Source organism: Benincasa hispida, chromosome 2 (assembly GCF_027475165.1).
Source record: "Benincasa hispida cultivar pf3 chromosome 2, pf3_genome.v1.1, whole genome shotgun sequence".
Classification (NCBI taxonomy): Eukaryota; Viridiplantae; Streptophyta; class Magnoliopsida; order Cucurbitales; family Cucurbitaceae; genus Benincasa; species Benincasa hispida.
In genome coordinates, this window is record NC_143479.1 from 53,395,251 (window position 1) to 53,422,907 (window position 27,657).

Here is a 27,657-nt window from a genome sequence, read left to right on the forward strand (position 1 = left end):
GCAAAACTATGAAATTTTTTTTTTTCAATCTTTACCACCACAGAAACATGCACTTCTTACAAGCTACAAGGACAGGTAGTTTCAACATAATATTTGAATAGAAGCTAACATTTTATTACCTAACAAAACAATCATGAAAATATCTCAGTACAATACAATGACTTCTAAATTGAAAAGGAAATACAGAAGAATAGGCAAACAATAACAGATAATCAAAGAAGATATCTTGGTTAGAGAAGTGAAGGAAGAAATGCTAAGGCTAAGCCAAGTGGAAATGCAAGATGAAGGCGGTCGATGCTTGAAGCCCTGTTCCCGCTGTTTCCCGGGGTGCCGGCGATGCCAGAGTCTCCTGCATCCGGTGGTTGAACACCTAGATACGTTTCCACATTTAACAATGAAACTTTAGTTTAACATAACCTCAAACTGTGAACTTAGAATGTTTCATTATTTCCACAACGAACAGATAGGAAGGTGAAACAGACAGGAAGATTTACTACCTGGTGCTGGTGCTGGTGCTGGACTATTTGCTGATCCCACTGGAAATCCCAAAACTGCATTCAGGAGAAACAGATTTGAGCTAGTTAGAGGTGTAAGGAAAAACCGAAAAACTGAAAAAACTGCTTGTTGGTTTGGGTTGGTACCAATTGGTTTGGCAGTTTTGATTTGAAAAGGAAAAACCGAAAATTTTTGGTTGGGTTTGGTTTTGACAAAGAACAAACCAAATTAAACTGAGTCGACCAATTAATTATTAATATACATTAACGCTCGAAATATATATATCAAAGGATGGTGTTGATGGAGTTGACATTGGAGTGAGACTAATATATGTTAGGTCAATAGTCATATGCCTAAATTGGTAAACCTGGATGACTAGACTGACCAAACTGTTGATTAGTTGATCAGAGTGGTTCGATTCGATTTTTTGGATTTTGTAATAAAACTGGTGGTTTGGATTTGATTTCAACATTCAAACTGAGTCGAACCAATTGCTTACACTGAGCTAGTAAGCCACATCTTATGATTATATTTATTGATGATTCTTGTAAAATTTGGTTGCTTTTAAGACAAGTTATCCAAGGTTTAAACTTTATTTGAATTTTTAATGGGGGAAAAGAGCATCTTGATAGCAAAGGCAATATATTAGTTTATGTTTGTTTGAAAAAATTAAAATCAAGCCAGTTTACCATTGCTTGGTTTAATTTTTTACTTTATAAAAATGTTTTTGAACTTTCAATTATCATCACATTGGACTTTAATTAAATCCACTTGAATTTATATTAGTTTAATAATTGAAATTTGGTTGCCGATGCTCGATTTAGTTCAAATTTAAAGAGAACTGCCCAAATCTAATTCTTTAATATGATTCTAAATTCTCTCCTTCTGCTTTATGACAAAAAAAGTAAAAACCTTTTTCCCCTTTTTCCTTTTTGGTTGGTGTTTAAACCTCCTTTGTAATTATTTTGTTTTTAGTTTTTGTTTTCGAAAGTCGAATCTTTCACCTCCAAATTTCTTTTTTTGTTATTTACTTTTCACCAATGGTTTAAAACCCAAAGTCAAATTTTGAGAACAAAAAAAAAAAAATAGCTTTCCAAAAATTGTTTTTTTTTTTAATTTGGTTAAAAATTCAATCATACACAAATTATAGTTAGAAATGTAGATGAAATAGGATTAATTTTCAAAAACAAAAACAAAGAACCAAATGGTTATCAAACAGGATTTTAGTTTTTGAATTTTAAAATTTGTGTTTATTTAATTCTTAAGATCCAGTTTGGTAAAGATTTTATTTTTCATTTTCTGATTTTGAAATATATATATATATATATATATATATATTTTTCAAAATTGCATACTATATTTTCTATCATGTTTTCTGTATTTCTTGAAGAAACGGTTAAACTCCAAGTTAAATTTTAAAAACAAAAACAAGTTTTTTGAAAATTATTATTTAAAGTTTTCAAAATTTACCTTGATTTTTTAAAATATGAAAGTGAATACAAAATTAAAAACGAATGTTTATAAGCATAAATTTAAAAAATCAAATGATTATCAAAACTTAAAATTTTAAACGTGTTTATTAGATAATTGAACTCCCAATTTTGTGTCTAATAAATCGAATAAATTAAAAAAAATTTGTAAAAATCAAATGATCCATTAGAGAGTTTCGTATGCAATGAAATTCTAAACTTGAGAATTGTAGGGTAGAAATTGAACATCTAACCTCAAAATTATCATATACATAGTAGAAATTCTTTTGAATTTTGTACGATTACGAAATGGTGTAGCATTTTGAAAGAAAATTTAAATCATTGGGGTGTTAGTGTAATTTTGAAAGTATAAGGTAGTTTTTAAACAAATATTGGTTATAATTTAACCCAAATTTTAAAATGACGAAATCGAAAACTAAGCTTAAATAAATAAAAATTGTAATAAAAATGATTTTTTTAATATTAAAAAAAAGGAAAAGGGAAAAGAAAGCTTACGTGAACAGAGAGAAACAGGAGGAGTGGAGACGCTGCAGGCGGAAGGAAGCTTCATAGCTCTGTCAATATCAACGGTTAATCCAACTTTATCAGGATCGCTAAGCAACTGACAGAGACAGCTAGGGCTACTCTCCACCAGCCCCGCCAGTTCCGAACAGCATTGCTTGTTCGGCTTCGTATCATTACTCCCCGTCGTCACGTACGACAAGCAATCCGACATGTTCAGCAGCGTGGTAAAGCAATCCACTTCCCCCGCCGGCCCCGGCGCCGGTGCCTGCGCTGCAATGCCGTGAATCGCCATCATCGCCACTGCGAATGCGAAGATCGAGGGCACTGCCGCCGTCGCCGCCATTGGTCGCGATCTGAAGTGAAAGAGATCGGATGTGTGTTTCTAGGGCCTTTTCTTTTGATGGAGCAGCGGTGGAATTGAAGAGGAGAGAGGGAAAGAGAGGAGGTGATGAAATAGAGAGGAAGGGAAATGGTTTGGGAAGAGGAAGGTGAGGGAATTAATGGCACCAGCTACGCCATTGCGGGATTTTGATTGCTTTTTCTTTTTTTTTCTTTTTTTTTTTTTTTTTTTTTGCACCGTCCCAACTCCCAAGGGACTATTTATTTCTTGTAGTTATGACACACCTTTTTTTTCCTCTCACCAAAAAAACATAAAATGAAATGTTTCTTGTAGGTGGTTGTTTTAAAATAAAAGAAAATGAGTGATTTATTTATAAATGTACTAAAATATTATTGTCTATTAAGATTGGCAAAATTCTTCAATTAAGATGGAAAATCTCCAATTTGATTGAAAATGGGATCAAATTGGAGATGGAGAAGGTATCCCCATTCTATACCCAACTTCAACCCCGCCCCTATTTGATTTTTAATATATTTTTCTATATATATATATATATATATATATATTAAGTATTTTAACTTTTTACATTTAGCTTACTTTTTCGTTTAGTCCAATCAAACTTCAAATCAAAGAGAATTTTAGGAATTTTTTTTTAGAAAAAAGTCTCCATGGAGAAAGAAAAGGGTAAAGAGGAATGGGTACCCATGCGGACTCGTTTTCCCAACGGGGATGCGGTAAATTCCCCCATCGGGGACGGGGACGAGGAACCCCTCCCCGCTTTTCCCCACCCCCCGTTGTCTATCCTACTGTCTATCAGTGATAGACCACGATAGACATTATTGTGGTCTATCCGCATCTATTGCAATCTATTGATAGATAATAACATTTTGTTATATTTGTAAATATTTTTAGCAGTTAAAAAAACAATCAATTTATACCCATAAATTTTTGGATTATATAAATTTAGATCATAAACTAATAATTGTATCAAATCAAATCATTAATATTGGGATTGTATCAATTTAAATCCAAATTAATAATTATATCCATTTAAACCCTAAATTTTTATAGGTATATCAATTTAAAGCATAAACTTTTATAGATATATCAATTTAAACCTTACACTTTCATAAGTGTATCCAAATAAAAAAAATATATCAAAATAAAAAAAATAATGGTGCAATTTAAATTGATATTATTTTGAAAATTCAAAATTGAAATTAAATACACTTATTAAAGTTCAGGGTTTATATTGATATAGTAATTAGTTTGGGATTTAAATTGATATAACTCCTAAAGTCTATGATTAAATTGATACAATTATTAATTTGAGATTTAAATTGATATAACCCCCAAATTAACTTATATAAATTGATATTTGTCCAAAAAAAAATACTTTCATTCTTATGTTTTGTCTGTTTAGGGATTTATATTTATTTATTGGTTAATGTATTATTTTAATTAATTTACTTTTAAATATATTTAATTTTAATATTTATATTTTTAAATGTTTAATTTTAGTTCACGTTTAATAAATTTTAAATTTAATTCTTCAAAATTCAGTTTTATCAAAATTTGCTAAATAATAATAGTCATTTTCATGAAAATAAAATAAAGTATGTAAATATGATTTTATAGTGAAAGGGCTGATAAATAACGTTTTTATAAAGAAAAATATCAACAATGAACAAGTAAGATGGGTTAAATTTTAGATTTCTTGAAAATAAATGGATTAAAATTAAACAAAATTAAACGTACAAGGACCAAATTGGTATATTAACCTTGTTTATTTTACCTATATTATATTATCGTTAAAGATAATTATTTGTATGTTTAGTCCTTAAACTTTTAAATTTGTATATGTTTGGTCCCTGAAATTTAAAATGTGTTAAAAAAAAAAAAAAAAAAAAGTCATCGGTGTTTTCACATCTTTTGAAATTGGCCTATTTATTAGACACCATTTTTAATTTTGTGATCTCATTGTTTCATACATTTATTTTTAAACCTTTTGAAAATATTAGAAATTTATCGGAGATAATTTTTTTTAAAAAAAAATAGGAATTTATTAGATATTTTAAAATTTGAGTATTTATGAGCCACACAATTGAAACTTTATGGATGGGACTATTACATACTTATGAAAATTCAGATATATTTTAGTCAAAACTTAAAATATTAGCCAACTAAACTAAACTTGTGATTTAACCCTTAAACTAAACGTGTGATTTAACCCTTAATTATGCAGCCCAATAGGCTACTGGTGAGTGAATCTTAATTTTGAAATGGTCGATTTAATTAAATTGAATCATAAATTTAGGCATATAGTGAATTAATTTTTTTGGTTAAATTAAAATTTTAGTTTGTGGGCTTTTATATTGGTTGTATCATACATTATTATTATTATTATTATTAGGAAAAATACCAATTTATACTATTAATCTTTGGGTTTTAACTCTAAATTAATAGTTGTATCCATTTAAATCCTTCATTATACTATATTTAGATAAACATCGTGTGAGATTTATAATTTTATCATTAAATCTCTAATTTACTTGAGCAAATCAATTAAGATTTATTTAAAAAGTGTTTATTCAAATTATAATCGTCAATTGTAGAAGTCTATACACATATAAGAATTTATGGATTGATGATTTCAAATATAATTCTAATAAATGTTCTAAATCCATTCAATTATAACTATCTATAAGTTTAATTTTTTTAAAAAAAATAAATATTTTGTATGATATTTCTCAAACTAAATCGGAAGGAATATATAAATTGATACATTTGTAAAAATATAGGGTTTAAATTGATATACTTATGAAAATTAAAAGTTTTAATTAATACAACCTCAAAAGTTTAGGATTTAAATTGATACAATTATTAGTTTAGGGTTTAAATTGATATGGGTGTATATCTATATTTGTCCTTATTATTGTTTCTAACAAAGTTTCATACATTATTTGAACTTTAAAAGCTTTTGATTATATATTTATAGATTGTCTCTTTTAATTCTCATAAATTTCTACATTAATGTTGTTACTTAAATTATTAATGTGACATGTTGGTTAGACTAAGAAATGAACTTAAATTATTAATGTGACATGTTGGTTAGACTAAGAAATGAACTTTTAGCATGATTTGCATTAAGAGAGAATAGATGGCTTTGGTTAAACTAAGGCAAATATATTAAACAAAAATAAATGAGATGGGTAAGAGAAATACATATCAAAAGTGAAATTACTTAGCTAGCCTACTCTCTTATGTCACACTAGGTTGAATTATCACTCATGTCATCATTAGTAAAATGTATCATCTTTGGGACCTACTAGAACTACAATTGAAACTTTAAAAATATATATGAAATCTCTTACATTTTTCTACTAGATGGATTAAAAATGAGAAGAAAAAGGTTTTTTTTTTTTTAAAAAAAATATATATATCTTTAGATCTAGTTTTCATTTGGTTATTAAGTTTCAAAATGTTACCATATTTAAGGGTTATTAGGAAGACCATAATGGATGAGTTTGTAATGTAATGTAATTCAAAACCCATGTTTGAATTGAGCATTTTGACCCGATATGTAATGCTAAAACCATTTTATTCTCACACTTCTCAATCAAATAAAAAAAATTTCTATCATTTTCACGTTTCACGATTCTCAAGAGTTAAATTATAACAATTTGAAAGGATTAGATGGAACCAAACTCAAAATTTAAAAATTAAAAGTATAAAAAAACTCAAGGACCACGTGAAAACTAGACCCAAAACTTAGAGACCCAACAAGATATTTTTTTTAAAAAAAAAAACTTTAATGTAAATGACTAGATATATAACATAAAATTAAATTTGAGCAAATTACATAATTGTAAAAATTGTATAAGTTTGAAGGGTTAGTTTAATCTTTTTTTTATAAATAATTTGAGGTTATATTTTTCTACAACCTAGTATAAGTTTGAGGGTCGAATGTTAACACTTGTATAAGTTTGATGACACAATTTTTAAAATTGAAAGTTTGAGGGTATAATTGTAACTACCACGTAAGATGGTTCTTGTTTTTGCAATTTTTCTATTAAATTTTTAATTAATTAAACTTCCATAATTATCATATTTCTCCCTATATCTACTCTTATCATTCAACTTTAAACAAAAAAATAAATAAAAAAATAAATAAAAATCTACTATCGTAATATCAATTACCTCATTCATTATTTAACATGTCATTACAGGATGGACCTCCATAAAATACTATTTTCGTGGCCAACAATGAATGAGTCTATTCAGACTATCCTAATATTGGAAATTTTCCTTTAAACCAAACAATTATTGAGAAAAAGGGTGAGAAAATAATAATTTGAAGTTAGTTGGTGTTGGGATTCAAATTCTCCTTGTGGCAAAAAGGTACAAAGTCTTTTGAAATAATGATAGTCCCATGTGAAAGTTTGTCTCTTTTAAGGCCATTGTGAGATAATTTATTTTCATTGTTGGGAGTTGGAAGGAAATAAAAGAAAAATGAATAATTTTTTTTTCTTTCACATTTATACTTATTATGGAAGATGAAATGGGAGTATAAGAGTACAAGGTCTAGTTTTTATTACTTCATCACCCAACCCAACTTCCTATAAATAAATTATATATATATATATCCTAATTTTCTCCTCTTTCACATGTTAATATTGATGATCTTACAAAATTAGTGATTCAATGTAAAAGAACTGATACATAGATATACGTGATTCATTAACGGTGTATTAGCTACATCTACGAGGTAGAGGAAGAATAGTATTATTAGAGAGAATAGAGAGTTTATATAGCGCACTACTTTAAACCCTAGTGTCATAATAGTAAATAACTACAAATTAACTTTCAAAAGTTTAATAATATATCCTTCATCTTTCAAATTTGACTCAAAAGTACTATTGCTGTTAAGGGAGAAAACGGAATGATGAAGTGGACGTTAAAAATTGACAGGTGGTATGACATGTCTGATTTGATTAAAATTTAGAATTATTTTAAGAATAGCCCTACTAAAAGATTTTGGTTTAAAAAATACCCCTGCTAATTTCAAAATAACGTTTGAACAACCAAATTGATTATAACTAAGCATTAAATATTGATATCGACTTTGATATTGATATTAAAATTTCAATTTTATGGATATATAGGTGGATATATCGATATCGATAAATTTTATTTGAAAATTAAAAAAATTTATAAACCTATGCATTATGAGCTCCAATAATTTCAAATGGACTAAATATCAAGCAGTTACTAGGTATATAGTATGCTTAGATGGTCGTCCAAATTCAAATTGTCATCAAACAAAAGTTACATCGTCATCAAGTTGTGGCCTTCCCAAAAAGATTCAATACAAAATATGTTATCTTCTATTATAATGTACATGGTTAATAGATCTCATTCTTCGTGTACACAAGATTGCGTAAGGCTTAATTTTTACAAAAATGGGCAACTTTATCTACATTTACCTGATAGTTTATTCAAAGTTTCTGGATCACTACAAATCAAACATGTTATTTGATTTGAAAGAGTTAACTACAAACATGATAAGCAATTTAGATCTTAAGCACTCTAACTACATTAATTTTAGGATTCAAGCATGCATGTAAATATCATAAAATTAGGGATTCATAAAGCAACCTTTATAGAACTCCAATTGATGCAATCCTCAGCTTAATTCAGATCACAAACGCTTCGTGGACCACCACTAGAATCTTTTTCGTTAATTTCTGACCTTATAACGGATTGTGGGATCCAATTTGTAAATAAATTTAAGAAAATTTTGAGAGAGTTGATACTTTAATGTGTGAATGTTGAGAAATAATTCTTCTTCAAATATGCAAATTGCATGAAGTTTTATTTAGCAAATAATTCCTCTATTTAAAGAAGAATCTATGCAAAACAAATGAACCAAAAATTGACACCAAATTAACCACTAATTTAGTAAGATTAAAGGTGTTAATCAAAGTGGAGAAGGTGGAAACTTTCCACTATCTCCAATTTCATTCAAAATTGAAATTTCAAAACTTCAATTTTGAAATGAAATTTCATCTTTAAATAAAATCAATTTCTATTAAAATAATTTTATATAAAATTAATTTTAAACGATTAATTACACAATTTAATTAATCAAATTAAATTAATATCATATATTAAATTAATAAAACACCAATCCCGAACGTGAATCCCCATTCACGTGAATAGTATTTAAATCTTATTTAAATATTTCCAACTCTCAAATTTATTTAATTCAACAATTAAACATTTAATTATATCGTATATAATTAATACTTTATTCTCTAATCTGAATTTGAACATTTCAAATTCTCTCATCACATTGTTCTAAGGTTTAGTCTGATGTGAGCTAGCAGAGGGACCTAATGGACCTACAGATCATGAGATCCAACGATCCAAAAATAACCAACTAAACTCTTAACTTAATTAACCAACATTTTCGTTAACTGTTGGGACACTCCACTAAAGCCCAGTAGCTGCACTCCCCTTACTATAAATATATTTCTGTCCACTTGATTTAACCATGATTAGTAAGTCGATCATTCGCAGCTTGTTCGTAACTGCAACAGGGTCAAAATTACCGTATTACCCTTTAATTACATCTAGCTCCTTAAGTCCCACTGATCCTTTAATGATGCATTCAATGAATTAGTTTGATTTTGGGGCACAACAAATCGAATGAAACCTGACAAAAAAGAAGTGTTGGTTTGTTGTCCAACCATCGAACCAGGTCTTTCTCGAGCCAATGAGAGGTTAAGGCCCCTTGTTCAAAACTTAGATTCAGCACTTAAAAGAACAACCTATATACTATCCCTAGAGTCAGTAGGAGTGAATTCCATATTGCCGAATTACGTCCTCAACCATCTGCCCAGTCTTACCCCTAAAATGGAAGGCTTATTGAGTCGGTGATGTTGAGCCACTCTCACCCATGCAGATTAAAGGATAATCCTGAATAAACAAGAGTTCCTAGTCAGTTCAGGATTAAGATCGAGTTACCTAGGTTATCAAATTGAAATAGTTAGTCTTATCAGTAAACAATGTTATAAAGTAAAAGTGATTATTTCATGGTCTGATCTTATGCAAACTCATTGCATATGAAGTCCTTACTCGCATGTTTTCACATGAACGATTCAGGATCACATCGTTTGCATCAAATACAAAGTGGGTTGCATTTTCTCTCCAGGTTAAGGTACCAAACCTTATCCCTATGCTATATACCATTTTGGCTATTACTCGAACTTAATCCACTTTTATGTCTCCACATAAAGTTCAAGTATTCATGTTATAGCCAAGGGTTCTTAGTTTATTAGTTTTAGGGTAAAAAAGATGTAATTCACATATTCAATAACATTTTTAATGAATAATCTAAATAACAAAATTATTATCAAATAGAATATGTTTAACGTTTACAAACCACAAGTTTAGGACATACAACCCAACAAAAACTCCCATTTTGACCAAAACTCCAATGGGGTGATATATATACAATGTTGAATGTGAGAAAAAAAACATAAATACAATAAACTAGGGCACCACATACATGACTTCTCCCACTTGCCCTAGATTTACATAACTTGTAGTCCTAGACTCACTAGGTGACCCTCAAACACTTTAGCCATGAAGGTCTTAGTAAACGAATCAGCAATGTTGTCTTCTGAGATTATATGCGTGATGATCACGTCTCCTTGATGTACGATCTCCCTGATGAGATGATATTGGGCTCAATGTGTTTTCCGCATTTATGGCTTCTAGTTCTTTAGAATTGACAGCTGCTCCATTGTTATCACAATAGAGGGTTATAAGCAGATATATATTTAGAACCACTTCCAAATCTTTCAATAACTTTCTAAGCCATATTGCTTTCTTTGCCACTTCGCATGCAACCAGCTTCCATGGTGGAGTCAGCAATACAACTTTGCTTTATACTCCTCCAAACTATAGCTCTTCCATTTAGAGTGAACACTGATCCCGAAGTTGATCTAAAAATCAGAGTTAGTGTATCCTGTAAAGATCAAATCCTTAGCACCATATACGCTCATATAGTCCCCCATTCTCTAAAGATACTTGGAGATATTTTTAAGGACAGTCCAATGATCATATCCAGGATTGGACTGAAACCTATTGATGATTGCTACTGTATAGCGTATGTCTAGTCGTATACACAACATAACATACATCAGACTACCAACTACTGATGCATAGAGAATACGTTTCATATCTTCAACTTCTTGAGCTGTCTTATAACACTATTCCTTAGATAGATGAATTCCATGTCTAAAAGGTAGCAAATCTTTCATAACCAACTTATCATACTATATTTATAACCTATAGTTTTAATATTTCATCTCATGAAACATATAAACCATAGCTCTTTTTCTATTCCATGATACTTAATGTAAATCTCATTTACATTAATCCTCCATTAGATGTATCTCATACACCATACCGATCATATCATATATAATCGAATACCTCTTGTCAATTTGAACATTTCAAATCAACACCAATAATTGATCCTCAACTGAATCCATTGAGCTACCAAGAGGACCTTATGAACCTGTAACTCGAAGCTCTAACGGTACATGAATAGCTGACTAAACTCTTTAGTCACGGGATCCACCATCTGTTAACTGTCAGACACTTCACTAAAAATCGACAGCTGAATTCTTCTTACCACAGATATATTATGTGTCCATCTTAACAAATCAGCAGTGCGACAACCCTTCACAGATCGTTCGTAAGTACAGCTGGGCCAATAATCGTTATGCCCCTGTAGTTACATCTAACTCCTTAAGTATCACTGATCCCTCTAATGAACACAAGTCATAATCCTACTATGACTGAGTCCTCTCTTTCAAAAAGAAGTTGTGGCTACTATGTTCAAGCCCTGAAATCAGCTCTTATGGGAGCAATCTCTCTACTTATCTTTGTTTTAGGAAATGAGTGAGTTCCATCTTGTGTATTGAGTTCCCAACTCCAATTAGACAAGTCTCTAAAAAGGTAGGCATGTTGAGTTGGCAATCTGGCCACTCTCACCCATACTAATCAAAGAACTGTCCTCAAAGGTAGGAGTTCCCAAAACACTCAGGATTGAGGTCGTGTCACCTATGGTCGTTTAGGTGAGATGTAAGTCTCTAGTATCAACAACGTTATATACAAAATCTAGTCATTTCGTGGTTCGATCTTATACAAACTCTTTGTATAGGACACTCCCGCTCGCACATCTCCACATGAATGGTCAGAATCTACCATCTGTAGTAGTTTACAACACTTGCAAACTTCTACAAAGCGGGTCGTATCCGTAGTGTCACCAGGAACAGGTATCTCACCTTAATCTTTATACTACAACCTATTTAGGTTATCACTTAAGGCATGATCCACTTGTATATCCCATATACATGCTTAGCTTTATATAAGATAACCATTGAGCTTTGTTTATTGGATATGAGTAAATGCCATAATGAAATAACAGTTATTTTATTCATAAAACAATGTGTATCATTACAAACAACGAGATTCCGAGAGAATTAGGACACTAATCCCAACACTGCCTATAAAGGCGACCTTTTTATTTGTATGAGTGACCAGATTGCCGACCCAATAAGCCTACCACTTTTGGGATTCGTCTGATTAAAGGGTTGGGAACATAGCTATACAAGACGAAATTCACTTCTTCCCAATATCTGGGTGAGTAGATAAATTGCTCCTTTACGGGCTAATTTTGGGGCTTGAACAATGTGGCGTCACACCATCTCTTAGCCCGATAGGGGATTGATCATAGTTGGACTATGACTTATTGCTCATTAGAGGGATCAGTGGTACTTAAGGAGTTAAATGTACTTGCAGTGGCAAAATGGTAATTTTGGTCCAGCTGTACTTACGAGCAATTTGTAAAGGGTTATCGCATAGTTGATTGGTTATATCCAATGGACACAGCCACAGCCACAAAGAATCTTTGGTATTCTCGAGGTGAGAACCCAAAAGTAGTGGGTTCTGACTATTTTGGTTATGAGGGATAGTTTGAGTGAAGGAGGTAGAAGATTGAGAAATCTTTCAAGAACACAATATATCATAACAATTCTGTAGATTCCCAATCGTTCAGCAAATTACAACGTAGAGGAAGAACAAAAAACCACTTTTCTTTTGGGACAATTGTAAATATAGATAATAGACTCAAAGTATATAATATATAATATAATGTAAAAAAAAAATTTACAAATATGGTCAAAATTAAATAGTTTATCAGTGATATACCATATTATTGTAGGAGTCTACCAATGATAGACCATATCACTTGTAAGAGTCTATTATTGATAGACTTAGCTTATTTGCAATTTTTTTAAAAATAATATTATACACTTGACTATTATTCATAAAAATGCTACCAATTGCAATTACCCATTTTCTTTTATTCCTCTTACCATAAAATTAACAACCATCAACTAAAGTGGTTGGAGAGAAAAGATGGGGAAATTATTAGTTACATAATAATAAAATAATATAAATAAATATGATAACTAACTTGTCATATTATATTTATATTATTTTTATCACATACAATATAAACTATAGTTTTTTCCTCTATTTTATGGTATTTAATAAAAATCATTTTTATATTAAATTTAACAACTATGAATCATATTCATAGAAAATATATTTGAATCTCATTCAAATATTTATTTCCTCCCATTAAACTATATTGTATCAAATACATTATGACAATTATATCATATATAATTAAATCCCTCTTATTAATTTGAACAATTTAAATTAACCAAAAAACTGATTCTCAACTAAATCTTTTTGAGTTACCAAGAGGACCTTATGGACACGTAGGCCAAATTGCTCGTAAGTACAATTAGGCCAAATTACCGTTTTGCCCCTGTAGTTACATCTAACTCCTTAAGTATCACTGATTCCTCTAATGAACAATAGATCATAGTCCTACTATGACTAAACCCCTCTCGGGCTAGGAGAGAGTGTGGCGCCACATTGTTCAAGACCCGGAATCAACCCTTAAGGGAACAATTTATCTACTTACCCCTGCTTCGGGTAAGGAGTGAATTCCATCTCATGTAGCTGTGTTCTCAGCTCCCAAATTGGACGAATCCCCAAAATGGTAGGTTTGTTGAGTTAGCGATCTGACCACTCTCACCCATACAAATCAAATGACCGCTCTTAGTGGCAGAAGTTCACAACTTACTCAGGATTCAGGTCATGTTACCTATGGTCATCTTAGTTAAATGTAAATCTCTATTATAAATGATGTTATATAATGAGACTAAACATTTCATAGTTTGGTCTTATACAAACTCCTTTGTATAGAATATCTTTGCTCGCATGTCTAATACATGAATGATCAGGATCATATCATTTGTAGCACTTTACAACAATTGTAACACCTACAAAGCGGGCCATACTCTTAGTGTCATCAAGATAAGATACCCAACCTTATCCATCTACTACAGACCATTTAGGTTATCACTTAAACATGATCCACCTATACATCTCCACATACATGTAAAGTTACAAAAATAACCTTGGATGTTAGTTTATTGATTTGGGGTTAATGCAACTAAAAATCACATATTTTATAGACAACGTGAATAAAATATCATATATTATTGATCACATAAAAGTTTGTTCATACAATGTTTATAAACTATAGGACCCTACGAGATTTATGACATCAACCCAACAATCTCCCACTTGACGTAAAGCTAGTGGGGTGTACAATATAAGAAAATACAAAGCACACAAAACAATAAACTAGGGCATAAGATGCCTAGTACAATAAAAATTTCATTTTTGTCTCTCTGCTTTACAAACTTCACCATCTCGATCCATAATCCGATTGCAGAAGGGAGAGTCATCAATCCAATTAGCTTTGGTTATTATGTGGGACCCACACCATCTCTTTTAGTAACTTTTCATCCTTTACCATTTCTCTATACCTATATCCATATTAGTATCGGTAACTAGTATTAATATTAGTATAAGTATGAGAATAGCCCCAAAGTCATAGTGTTTAATAATCTTCTTTTATGTTAATTTAATATTAATTAAAATACTTTTAAGTGAATAATCTTTTTTCTCCTATATATGATTTTTTTATTAACTTGTTATAAAAAAGACCATTTAAAAATGAATTAAATAATATCATCTGATAAATCAAATAACTGTAGATCTTATTTGAAATTTGTTGTTTTTTTAATGTATTTATATGAAGGTTATGTTCTAAAAAAAATATGATAGTTTAGTAAACGAGGCCTAAATTGGTACAAATTTAAAATTTTAAAAATATGATTTTCATCTTTTAATTTTACAATATTTTAAAATAAAAATATATCATTTTTTTGAATTCATTATTAATTATATAATATATATATATATTTTAAAATATCATTCATTACATTATTCTCAGCTATAAATTTTTTAAGTATTTTTTTTTTGCTTATTAACATCATTTTCAAAATTTTGACTTAATTTTTTGTGTTTATTAATTTCTATTAATATTTATTTAATACAATATATTTTAAATTAGTGTTTCTTTTATTTTAGGAGTTTTCTTTTATTTTATTTCATACTTTTAGGTGAAAATAGATCATCTCTTCATTGAAATATCAAATATATTGATAATATATTGATAATATATTGGAAAACGTAAATATACATCGCATTTATCATTTTTTTTACTTTTTATTGTGTTTACAAATATACTGAAAAATATAATTATACATTTCATATATTGTCTGGTATATAAGATGATATATTATACAAATTTTCTTCTTCATACATTCATCATAATTGTTTCTAAAAAAACTAAAAAATATAGTGTTTGTTGAATGATAAATTTTTTACCAATCATGAATTGACACGCCATTTCTCAAATGAATGACGTAATTACAAATCATCAAATTTGGGATCAATTAAATGTTGACATGTGTTATAAATTGAAATTAGAGACATAAATTGGAAAATTCCGATGATGCAATGTGTTTTCATCATGATTGTTTGATTGAATTGATCCAATTCTATATTATTATTTGGGCTAAATTCTAATTTAGCCTAAAAATAGGTTTAATTAGTAAAAATGTCAAATAAGATCCAAATCTAGTTAATTGGGCCAAATAGTCAATTCTATAGACCAACCAAGTCCACAAAGTCCGCTAGAAAACTCTATAAATAGAGAGTTCTCCTTCATTTGAAAGGTCAGAAAGTTTAGACTCCAGAGAACCTAGAGAGAATTCTCTATATTCAGAAGGCTCCCTATCCTCCTAAATCGACTAACTCCTAAACTCTTTGTTGAAGCTCAAGTCCTAAAGACTACACCACTCATTGAAGCTCAAGTTGACTACACCACTCATTGAAGCTCAAGTTCTGGAGACTGAACCACTTCTTTAAACTTAAGTCCCGAAGACTAAACCACTCCTTGAAGCTCAAGTCTTGGAGACTACATCGCTCCTTGAAGCTCGAATCCTGAAGATACAAACATATCATGCGCTATGCTTTCATACATCTGGTGTATGCATTTAATTGAAAGAGAATCAGATTCAAGTACTAGAGATTGAAGCACATCCATGTTAAATATACATCAACATAAGTTCAACCCAAACCTCGTGCGAACAGTGTTGTATATATCAAATATACCTTGTTTTCTCTTTCGAAGTTTCTTGTCGATTCTTACTTTCACTTATGAAGTCAACAATTTTTTAATTTTTGAAAAAAACTTTCTTATTTGTATAAATTTTGAAAAGAAAACTCTTTTTAGAAGTTCATATCTGTAACAACGTTCTATTATATGCTTCTTTTGGTATTATTATTATTATTAAAAAACTGAAGTAAGATTGTAAAACAAATTGGATCAGTTTTTTTGTGTATAATAATAAATAGTAAAAGAAAAAATAAGAAAAATTTAGACAATTGCCTAATTAGACATATTTATACATGTGTAAAAAAAAGCCAAAATTAAATCCATTCAAATCAAGGTTACGAGACTATTGATCCTAAATAAAATATTGGGTTATGCCGCTGTTCGGAGATTTGGTAGATTTGGAACCGTCGCGTAGCAGATGGAGAAGCGCGGAAATGGATTTGACAGGTCAAGTGGCCTTGCACAACTGCTGTCATATTCATCATTATCACTCTTTTTCTTTCACTTGCTCACCGATCCACAATTCCCCCATTTTCGTCTCCGAGGTAACCCTTTTTTCTTTTCATAAATGCCCTCTTTATCCAATCTATTTATTTCTTCGGTTTTATGGCGATGATTGTGAGTTTTGTATGTCGTGCACCCCAGATGTTTGATGAAATTACTATGAGAACTCTTTCTCAAAAATACTTGCCTTCTTATCTGATATCCTTTTTGAGGGCCTTTATTTCATGCAGTTGTTAGGATATTTCGATTTTTTCATAGTATAAGACTTGTGGGGTGTGGAGATTTGAAACTGTGATTTAAAGTCAAGAATGATTGCTTGGCTATGTTTATATTGACTAGAACATTTGGATCTTGTTGTGATGTGATGGCTGGGAAAATACATATTACGATGAAAATTGAAGTCCATAAAATGAATTCATTTACATGTATATGTATATGCATGTTTGTTTTTTCTTCTTAATCCATTGCTATTATAATTTCGATAAGAAAGTGATAAGTTAAGGAGTATATTAAAGCTACAAAAGAAGACAATCTTAGGATAGTCGTAGTAAATTTACCCCTCTGGACGAACTAATATAAAAGCTAATAATCATGGATAGGCTATAAATGAAACTACTTGTGATTTGAACACCACCAAAAGAAATCATCTATATTCGAGATGTCTCTGAAAAGAGGGATCAAAACATGAACTTATTTGAACTTGACAGGTTTAACATACAAACTACTGCAAATAAAAGATTTAGAGCAGTTCAGGACTTCCAATTGTAGCAAGAATGCAAACTAATGGAAATTCTGAAGCTAAGAGGTATGTTGTTACTTCAATTCACTGTAATATTCTTGACTATTTTGTCTGTGTTTTTTCCCGATGAGAATTTCCAAATAAGAGGTTTGAAAGTTATGCTTCGCAGGTATGGTGTAGTCACTGGTGCAAACAAGGGGATTGGATTCGAAACAGCAAAGCAACTTGCTTCTCAAGGCATAACAGTGATTTTGACAGCCAGAAATGAGCAAAGAGGATTGAAGGCTGTTTCAAAGCTCCATGAAATTGGTTTACCAAATGTAGTTTTCCATCAACTTGATGTGTTGGACTCTGACAGTATCCACTCTTTGGCTAAGTTCATAGCTGACAAGTTTGGCAGGCTTGATATCTTGGTAAGGTTTCAAATTATTCAAATTCATTTTAGTCATTTGGATTGCTATTTCAAGTACTAGAGTTACTATTTTTTTTTCCATTTTTTTTTGTTCATAGTGAATTGACATGTTTACTGCAGGTAAATAATGCTGGGGCTTCTGGAGTTGTGGTTGATGAGGAAGGATTAAGGGCCTTGAACATAGATCCCGCCTCTTGGGTATTGTTACCTTTCTGTTAATTCATTCAGATATGTTCAGGACTTATTTAGAAGACTGTTTTCAAACACATTTTTTTTAATTCTCATATACTACATTTTTGTAAAACTCAAAATCATTGTGTACCACCAACCTTAAGTTTGCTCAATTGGTTAAGGCATGAAGCCAGAGGTTTGAACCCTCCAACCTCATATGTTGTTGAACTTGAAGATAAGTGTGTACTTGATATGTGTTAGGCCACCAATAATTCATCAATATAAGAGGAAGGACAAATCTGTAATTGTGGGAGGAAGTTAGTTCTTTTGAGGGATTGAGAGATGTCAGTAGAAAATATGTAGGGGGGACTTGTGAGTACGTAGAGGGTTTCTACCGTAGAGAATATTAATATATGTTGGTAGGGTTGATCCTTTTTTGGTAGCTTTTGGTTTTAGAAAAGGCTTCTCAAGAGAGAAGAGAGGTTGTGCCGCTCCTAGGAGCAAGTTATCCTTCAATAATATTAGATTTGTAAGGGGATACCTTACAAATTGGTATCAGAGCAGTTCGTACCGGGCAAGAGAAAGAGAATGGTGAAGAAGTTTGAGGAGCGCATTGATGCTATTGACCGAGAAATCGAAGCGATCAAGGAGGGGCTCAAGAAGATACCAGAGGTGGAAGGATCGCTAGTGAACCTGACCAAAACTATTGAGCATTCAGTCGGAAGAGCAGCAAAAACAGTTGAGCACCCAAGTCGAACAACAACAGAAAAATTGAGGAGACTCAGAGAATATTGGCGACGATGATGGTCTAGCTTACCATGTCCTGGCAGAGTGGGGGATCAACATTGGGGGAGGAGACGACTCCACAATCAAAGCTGGAGGAAGGAGGCCAAACATCACGAGTAGGAGATTTGCTGTCGGCGATTAAGGAGAAGCTGGAGGAGGGCGAAACTAATCAGAGCAAATTAAAAAAGGTGGAGATGCCCATGTTCAAGGGAAAGGATCCAGATTCATGGATGTTTCATGCGGACAGGTATTTCCAAATCCATAAATTGTCTGAAACTGAAAAACTCAATGTAGCTGTTATTAGCTTTGATGGTGTGGCCTTGGACTGGTATCGATTGAAGGAGGAGAGGGAATCGTTTGTTGATTGGAAGGATCTTAAGATGCGACTGTTAACACGTTTTCAATCAACAAGGGGACGGTTTGCGGTCAATTCTTGAGAATCAAACAAGAGACGACAGTGGAGGATTACTGGAATTTGTTCGATAAATTGGTGGCTCCCCTGATGCAGCTTACCGATGAAGTACTGGAGGAGACGTTTCTAAAAGGGCTTGATCCGGTGATCCGGGCCAAGTTGGAATTGCTGGAACTAGTCGGTCTAGCCCAAATGATGCGACTGGCCCAAAAGATAGAGGACCGAAATTTAATTTGGGAGGAAGAGAGGGGAAAAAGCCCAAACGGGGGGAAGGCCCAAGGAATGAACCTTAAGTCTAACTCAAGTGGGGTGGGGAGTGATGTCTCGAGGGTTGTTGATGCGTTCCCGATGAAAACGATCACGTTGTGGTTTGCGGCGCCTGCTGGAGGAAAGAGAGATGGACCACATCGTCAGTTATCGGATGCGGAATTTCAGGCACAGAGGGAAAAAAAGGACAGTGTTTTCGTTGTGATGAAAAATTTACACCGAAGCATCGTTGCAAGATTAAGGATTCAAGAGAACTTCGATTGTTCGTGGTGCATCTAAACGTTGATGAATATGAGTTTTTTGATGAAATGAGTATTGAAGGAAGAACGACGGAGTTGCAAGCAGACAAAGTCATTCCAGAATATGAAGTGGAAGATGCGGTGGAATTATGCTTGAATTCGGTGGTCGGATTATCCAATCCGGGTACGTTGAAGTTGCGAGGGAAGATTAAAGAGCGAGGGGTCATTTTTCTCATAGATTGTGCTGCGACACAATTTTTGCACAACAGGTGGTGGACGAATTGAGTTTGCCGGTGACCGAGACAGCCAACTGTGGCGTCATTATGAGCATAGGGACAGTAGTGAGAGGCCGGGGAGTGTAAGGGGGTAGTGTTGAAAGTGGGAGAATTAACAATCATCGAAAGCTTTTTGCCAATATAGTTGACGAGGGTGTAAGTGGTGCTGGGTATGCAATGGCTGTTTACTTTGGGTGTGATGGAAGTCGACTGGAAGGGCTTAGCTATGAGACACAAACGTGATACTTAAAGGAGACTCGAGCCTTACAAAGTCTCAAGTTCCGTTTAAAAAAATGGCCAAGTCTTAGGGAGAGCGAGGACTAAGGTTTATGTAGGTCCTTAAACGTGGTTACACAAGAGGGGACAACTCATAATGCGGATAGGGAATTGATGCCACAGGTGCACATTAGGTTTGGAAAATCTGTTACAAGAATTTCAGACAGTATTTCAATGGCCTAACACTCTCCCACCTCAACGTGAAATTGATCACCGAATTCACTTGAAGGAGGGAATATCACCTGTGAATGTGCATCCCTACAGATATGGCCACTCTCAAAAGAAAGAAATTGAGAGATTGGTAGATGAGATGCTAGCTGCTGAGGTGATTCGGCCAAGCACTAATCCGTATTCAAGCCCAATTCTCCTAGTGCGGAAGAAAGATGGCAGATGGAGGTTTTGTATCGGTTACAGGGCGTTAAATAGAGTAACAATTCCTGATAAATTCCTTATTCCTGTAGTTGAAGAGTTACAAGGTGCTAATGTGTTTTCCAAAATCAATTTGAAATCGGGATACCATCAGATTCGAGTAAATAGGGCTGATGTGGAGAAAACAACTTTTTGAACTCGTGAAGGACATTATGAGTTCTTCGTTATGCTGTTCAGGTTAATGAATGCCCCAGCCACATTCCAGTCATTGATGAACCGGATTTTTTGTCCCTATTTGAGAAAGTTTGTTTTGGTATTTTTCGATGACATTTTGATATACAACCCAAATATGGATGAGCACTTGCAGCATTTGCGTATTGTCTTTGGGGTGTTGCGAGACAATGTCCTCTGTGCTAATAAAAACAGATGTCAGTTTTTCCAAGAGAGGATAGAATATTTGGGGCATTTTATTTCAAGCAAAGGTGTGGAGGCAGATCCTGAAAAATTCAGAGCAATGGTAGAATGGCCACGTCTACAACATGTCAAAGATGTATGAGCATTTCTTGGCCTCGCGGGTTACTACAGAAAGTTTGTGAAGGGATATGGCAGCTTGGCAGCCCCTTTTTAAGTGCATTGCTTAAAAAGGGAGCATTTGAATGGAGTGAGGAGGCCGAGGTAGCATTTGAAAAGTTAAAAAAAGGCAATGGTTACCTTGCCAGTATTAGTCCTGCTGGACTTTGCAAAACCTTTTATTATTGAAACCAAGGCCTCAGGGACAGAACTTGGAGCAGGGTTGTCTCAACAGCAGCGACCCATTGCCTTTTACAGCCAGAGTTTGTCTGAGAAAGCCCGAGCAAAGCCTGTTTATGAGTGGGAATTGATGGCCATGGTAAATGTTGTACAACGTTGGCGACCATACTTACTTGGGCAGAAGTTTATACTGAGGACAGATCAGCGGGCACTTAGATTTTTATTAGAACAGAGGATGATTCAACCACAATATCAGAAATGGTTGTCAAAATTGCTGGGGTATGACTTTGAGGTCCAATATAAGCCCGGACTGAAGAATAAGGCAGCTGATGTGTTATCTAGACTTCCTTCCATGGTCCAATTGTCAGCCATTACAATTCCAAATGTTCTTGATTTGGATGGAAAGGCTCCACGCAGAAGTTTTGAACGATCCTAAATTGAGGAGGGTTATAGAAAAGCTCAAGGAGGATGAGGAAAGTGTACCAGGATTTACACTCCATCAAGGCAGATTGGAATACAAAGGGCGGATTGTTCTTTCAAGTATGTCGACACTTATACCAGCCATATTGTATTCTTATCATGATTCAGTGCTCGGGGGACATTTGGGAGTGTTGCGTACATACAAGCGTCTCACAGGCGATTTGTATTGGGAGGGAATGAAAATGGATGCAAAGAAGTATGTGGAGCAATGTGTAGTTTGCCAACGAAACAAGTCTTAAACTTTAACTCCGGTTGGTTTGCTATTACCTCTGGATATTCCAGATGCTATATGGACTGACTTGTCCATGGACTTTATTGAAGGCTTACCAAGAGCAGCCGGGTTTGATACTATCCTTGTAGTGGTAGATCGATTGAGTAAGTATGCTCACTTCATGACCTTGAAGCATCCATTCACAGCAAAGGACGTGGCAGAAGTATTCATTCGCGAAGTGGTTCGCCTGCACGGGTTTCCCAACTTCATCATTTTGGATAGGGACAATTTTTCTCAGTCATTTCTGGAAGGAGCTGTTTCAGATGGCTGGCACACAATTACGATTAAGCTCGGGATACCACCCCCGGACGGATGGGCAAACGGAAATTGTGAACAAAAGTGTAAAACATATTTACGTTGCTTCTATGGAGAGAAACCCAAGCAATGGATCAAGTGGTTGGCCTGGCCGAGTATTGGTACAACACCACGTATCACATCTCCATTGGTGTGACCCCTTTCCAAGCAGTTTATGGGCGAGCGCCTCCTTCACTGTCTTTTTTAATGGTGATAATAAAACAGCCAACGCGACCTTTGGATCAGCAGCTCAAGGATCATGATGCAGACCTCTCGTCCTTAAAGGAACACATGCAAGCTGCACAAGAAAGAAGGAAGATATATGCTGGTAAGAAGAGAAGAGAGGTGGGGTTTTAAGGTGGGCGAATGGGTGTTTTTGAAGATTCGACCTTATCGGCAGCGTTCCTTGGCCAAGCGGAAGAATGGAAAATTGTCCCCGAAATTGTTTGGGCCTTATCAGATCGAGAAACGTGTCGGCACCGTGGCATACCAGTTGAAGTTACCCGACACCTATTCACCCAGTGTTCCATGTATCCCAATTGAAGAAGGCGCTTGGCGAACATCATGGGTTGCAGAAGGAAACCCCACTGATAACTGACGATTATGAATGGGTCGCACGTTCACCAGAAATTTTGGGTTTTCGCAAGCAACCGAATTCGGGGGAAGTCAAGGCGCTGGTTAGTTGGGAAGGACTGCCAGCACATGAAGTGACTTGGGAGGTGTTGCAGAATTTTAGACAGCAATTTCTGGATTTCTACCTTGAGGACGAGGTTGATTTCGAGCCGGTGGGTAATGTTAGGCCACCGATAATTCATCAGTATAAGAGGAAGGGAAAATCTGTAATTGTGGGAGGAAGTTAGTTATTTTGAGGGAGTGAGGAATGTTAGTAGAAAATATGTAAGGGGTCAGTAGAAAATATGTAAGGGGGGACCAGTGAGTACGTGAGGGTTTCTACCGTTGGGAAGATTAGTATATGTTGGTAGGGTTGATCCTTTTCTGGTAGCTTTTGGTTTTAGAAAAGGCTTCTCAAGAGAGAAGCGAGGTTGTGCCGCTCCTAGGAGCAAGGTATCCTTTAAGAATATTAGATTTGTAAGGGGATACCTTACACTATGCTATTTATATATTAAAAAATATCCATGGAAGCAAACTTTTAAAACAGTTAAACATTTTTTTCAGCAGTATTTCATGTTTGTGAGTTTGTAGGAATCTGTCTCATCCATGATTAAACTTTTAAGTACAGCTCTCCGGCAAGGCAACGAACTTTGTTCAGAGTGTGATAAAGACAAATTGTGAGAAGGCAGAAGAATGCCTTAACACAAATTACTATGGTCTTAAAAGAGTAACAGAAGCCCTTCTTCCACTGCTACAGCAATCCTCCCAAGGAGCAAGGATTGTGAATGTCTCCTCTCTCAGAAGCGAATTGAAGGTATCACACCATTCTTTATAAACTTCTTCTGCTATAAGTCTTTATGGTTCTCTTTAGGGATAGAAAAATCAATTTACTCTTCGAACCGAGTATTATAATTCTCTTGAACTTTCAATTTCATCAAATTGGACAATTTCCTTTTATGCTAATTCACTAATTATTTTACAAAAAGCAATGTGAAAGGCTTCATTAGTTCATTAATTTCAATGAAAATAAAGTTGACATAAAATTAAGTTTGATCTATGCACAAAGTCGAATATTGAATAGCTCTACTAAAATTCACATATTTCAACTAAAAAGGAAAGGAAAAACAACTTTGACGTCGTTTTCTATTAAATCTGATCAATTTCATACAGACAAAAGTTGTGAGAATACCTTTTTTTTTCTTAATGATTCTTCTAACGAAAATCTATTCAAAGGTAAAAATTGTTTATCTCATTTGAGTTTAAGGTAAAGCTTGCACACTTATCCAAGTTCAAGTTGCAATTTGATGAATCCAAAAGTCGTGGTAACAATTGATACAAGCTGCCAAATTCATGGGACATTAAGTGTTTTTTTTTTCTCTTTTTTTACCTGAAATCCCCCTCCCCCAGAACATTGAAACTACTCTCTCTCCTTCACTTGTGTTGACCCTATCTGACAGATGGTGAAAATTTTCCCTTTCGTACCTTTGATCTATTGCCATTTTCCATATTTTATTTTTTATACTTAACAGGCTAAAAGTGTTTCCAATTATTTATGGTAATTGATGCTGTTTATATTCTCTTGTGTTTATTTTTCTAATCAATTATTTATTTATATTGCATCTTTTTTTTTTTATATATTTTTTTTGTTTATGCTGTTTGGAAACACTTTTAGCCTGTTAACTCATTATAATAAAGTTAGATGGTTGTTCTATAAGATTCAAGCTTTTTCCTAGAAAGAAAAAAAAGCGTTGAGAATCATTCCTAGTAGATAGCAAGTAATTGGTGAAAAAATAAACTTATGAGTTATGAGTCATAAGAGAACTAAAAACAAAGTCATTTTGAAGCTATTGTTGTTCGACTATGGTTACTTTTGGCTGAGAATTTCAAGTGAGCACATACAAAAAGAATTAAAAAATTTAAGAGACTTTTTTTAAACTAAACATAATGAACTCAGACGGTTGTTCTGAAAGGTTAGCTTAGGTATACACAAACTTATGAAAAAGGGTCATAAATCTATTCTTGGTAGATAGCAAGGGTGAGAATGATCTTATTTGTCAGAAAATTAAAAATGATATCATTTGATGGTTTGACTATAAAATTACTATTGGCAGAGAATTCCAGGTGAGCACATACGAAAAGAACTGGGAGATATAGAAAATTTGAGTGAAGAAAGGATAGATGCACTGCTGAAAAGATTTCTACATGATTTGAAGGAAGATAGATTAGAAGCAAATGGATGGACAATGATGCTTCCACCCTATAGCATCTCCAAGGCTGCAGTGAATGCTTATACAAGAATTCTTGCAAGAAAGCATCCAAAAATGTATATAAATTGTGTTCATCCAGGCTATGTTGATACCGATATCAACTGGCATACAGGAGTATTGACTGTGGAAGAAGGGGCTAGAGGTCCTCTCAAGTTAGCTCTTTTGCCGGATGGAGGTCCCACAGGTTGCTATTTTGATCAAACTGAATTGGCAGAGTTTTAATTAACCCATTGCAGTTTGGAATGAGCCCTTCATTTTCCTTTCTTCAACATGTGTTTTGATACCTTGTTTCAGAATGGTAAAAATGTTCCAGCAGAATTGTCACCTATAATTCTTGCCATATTCTCTGATTTGATTGAAAAATGTGGTTTGCAGATGTCAATAGTATTGTCTTCTCTTCTTTGTACCTCAATAGTATTGTCTTCTCTTGTTTTTTTCTTAGTTTCTCTCTTCTCTTGAGGTTTAATATAATTTTTTTGTATTAGTCTTTTTATTTTTTCAATGAAAAAAATTTGTTTCCATTAAAAAAAAATGTGTTTGTTTTATCTTGATGGAAGTATACAGTTGAATTGGCAATGCTCTTAACTCAATGCAGCTATTATCTACGCTATGATTCTCTTGTTTGAGTTGAAGGTTTGGAACATAGCAACTTTTGAATAATCTGTAAATCCTGATAAAAAATACAATACATACTTTAAGTTTGAATACATTTTGTGAAGATAATTTTTTAATATAATCTATCGTCAACAATGATAGAATTGATCAATAGAAGGCTTACTCTTTTTTTTGTTTTTTGTTTTTTTTAAAAAAAACACATAATTTTTAATTTGGGTTTAAAATGCTCCTGATATTTAGAACAAAAAATAGTAAACAAATCACAACAAAATTGCAAAAAGAAAGTTAACTAAATTTGTAGAAGGGATTTTTACCTATAAGATTGATTTTTTTTAAGAAAGACTTTTAGTATTATTTTTGGATAAATTTACCCTTTGTATTATTTTTATTTCCAATTTTTATATATATTTCTTTATTTAAGAAGTTTTTTTTAATGATGGAAAGAGAAACTGCATTTATCGTTTCAAATGGAGAGAAAAAATTTGAGATTTTTCCCGTTTCAAATGGAGAGAAAAAATTTGAGATTTTTCCTTTTATTTATTTCAAGTGGAGAGAGAAAATGCATTTAATGAAATTTTATTTTTTATTTTCATTGGTTTCATACACACACACACACACACACACACATATATATATATATATATTTGGGATTCATTGTTATTAACAAAATATACCTCATAACATTTTTGTTAGGTATTTGAAAATATTCTAACAAATATTTGAAATATACCAGTATATAGATTAGAGATTGATTCAATTTTTGACATAAATCACCATTTCATTTTTCATATTGATTTTTATATTATGTGAAATATTTCATTGTTTATTCACTTGTGTGTAATATATTCCATTGTTTATTTGGAAACATTCTAAAAAATATATGAAATATATTGGTAAATATTTCGATATCTACTTAAATATCCATGGTTATTTTTAAATATACCTTAGAACTTAAATATGTTTTGATATGTATGTCAATAGATTTCATTGTTTATTTAATATATATATCCCAAGTATTATAATATCTATGCACTTCTAATTAGGAATTGTTATTCCGTTGTTTAGATATGTATGTCTCCATACCTAATTATATACTAGTAAAGTTATATATATATATATAGTTTAGATTCATGGTTATTTTTAAATATATGTTAGAAGATTTAACTTAGATGTTCGCAAATATTATAAACAATATATGAAATATACTAGTAAGATTGAAAACGAATATATATAAATCATAGTATATATTAAAAAAAAAAAAAAAAACAAACCGCCCTATATATCACAATATATATAGAAAAATCACCTTATATATCGAAAAAGATATATATATATATATATATATATATATATATATATATATATATATATATTACAGTATATAAAAAAAACCTACCCTATA

The 27,657-nt window shown here is 32.6% G+C and overlaps 2 protein-coding genes across 2 annotated transcripts; one reads left to right on the forward strand and one right to left on the reverse strand.

The window, feature by feature from the left end:
• Positions 1–92: 92 nt before the first annotated feature.
• Positions 93–3,141, reverse strand: LOC120071401 (non-specific lipid transfer protein GPI-anchored 2). Its single transcript, XM_039023663.2, has 3 exons — positions 2,481–3,141; positions 498–551; positions 93–370 (listed from the first exon to the last, which is right to left on the reverse strand). The coding sequence occupies exons 1-3, from the start codon at positions 2,830–2,832 to the stop codon at positions 231–233; spliced, it is 546 nt and encodes a 181-aa protein (XP_038879591.1). The 5' UTR covers positions 2,833–3,141; the 3' UTR covers positions 93–230.
• Positions 3,142–16,723: 13,582 nt separating this feature from the next.
• LOC120071037 (short-chain dehydrogenase/reductase 1-like) lies at positions 16,724–26,052 on the forward strand. The gene is made up of 6 exons (XM_039023025.2): positions 16,724–17,061; positions 17,728–17,825; positions 17,929–18,172; positions 18,292–18,369; positions 24,002–24,187; positions 25,485–26,052. The coding sequence occupies exons 2-6, from the start codon at positions 17,794–17,796 to the stop codon at positions 25,860–25,862; spliced, it is 918 nt and encodes a 305-aa protein (XP_038878953.1). The 5' UTR covers positions 16,724–17,061; positions 17,728–17,793; the 3' UTR covers positions 25,863–26,052.
• The last annotated feature ends 1,605 nt before the right edge of the window (positions 26,053–27,657 follow it).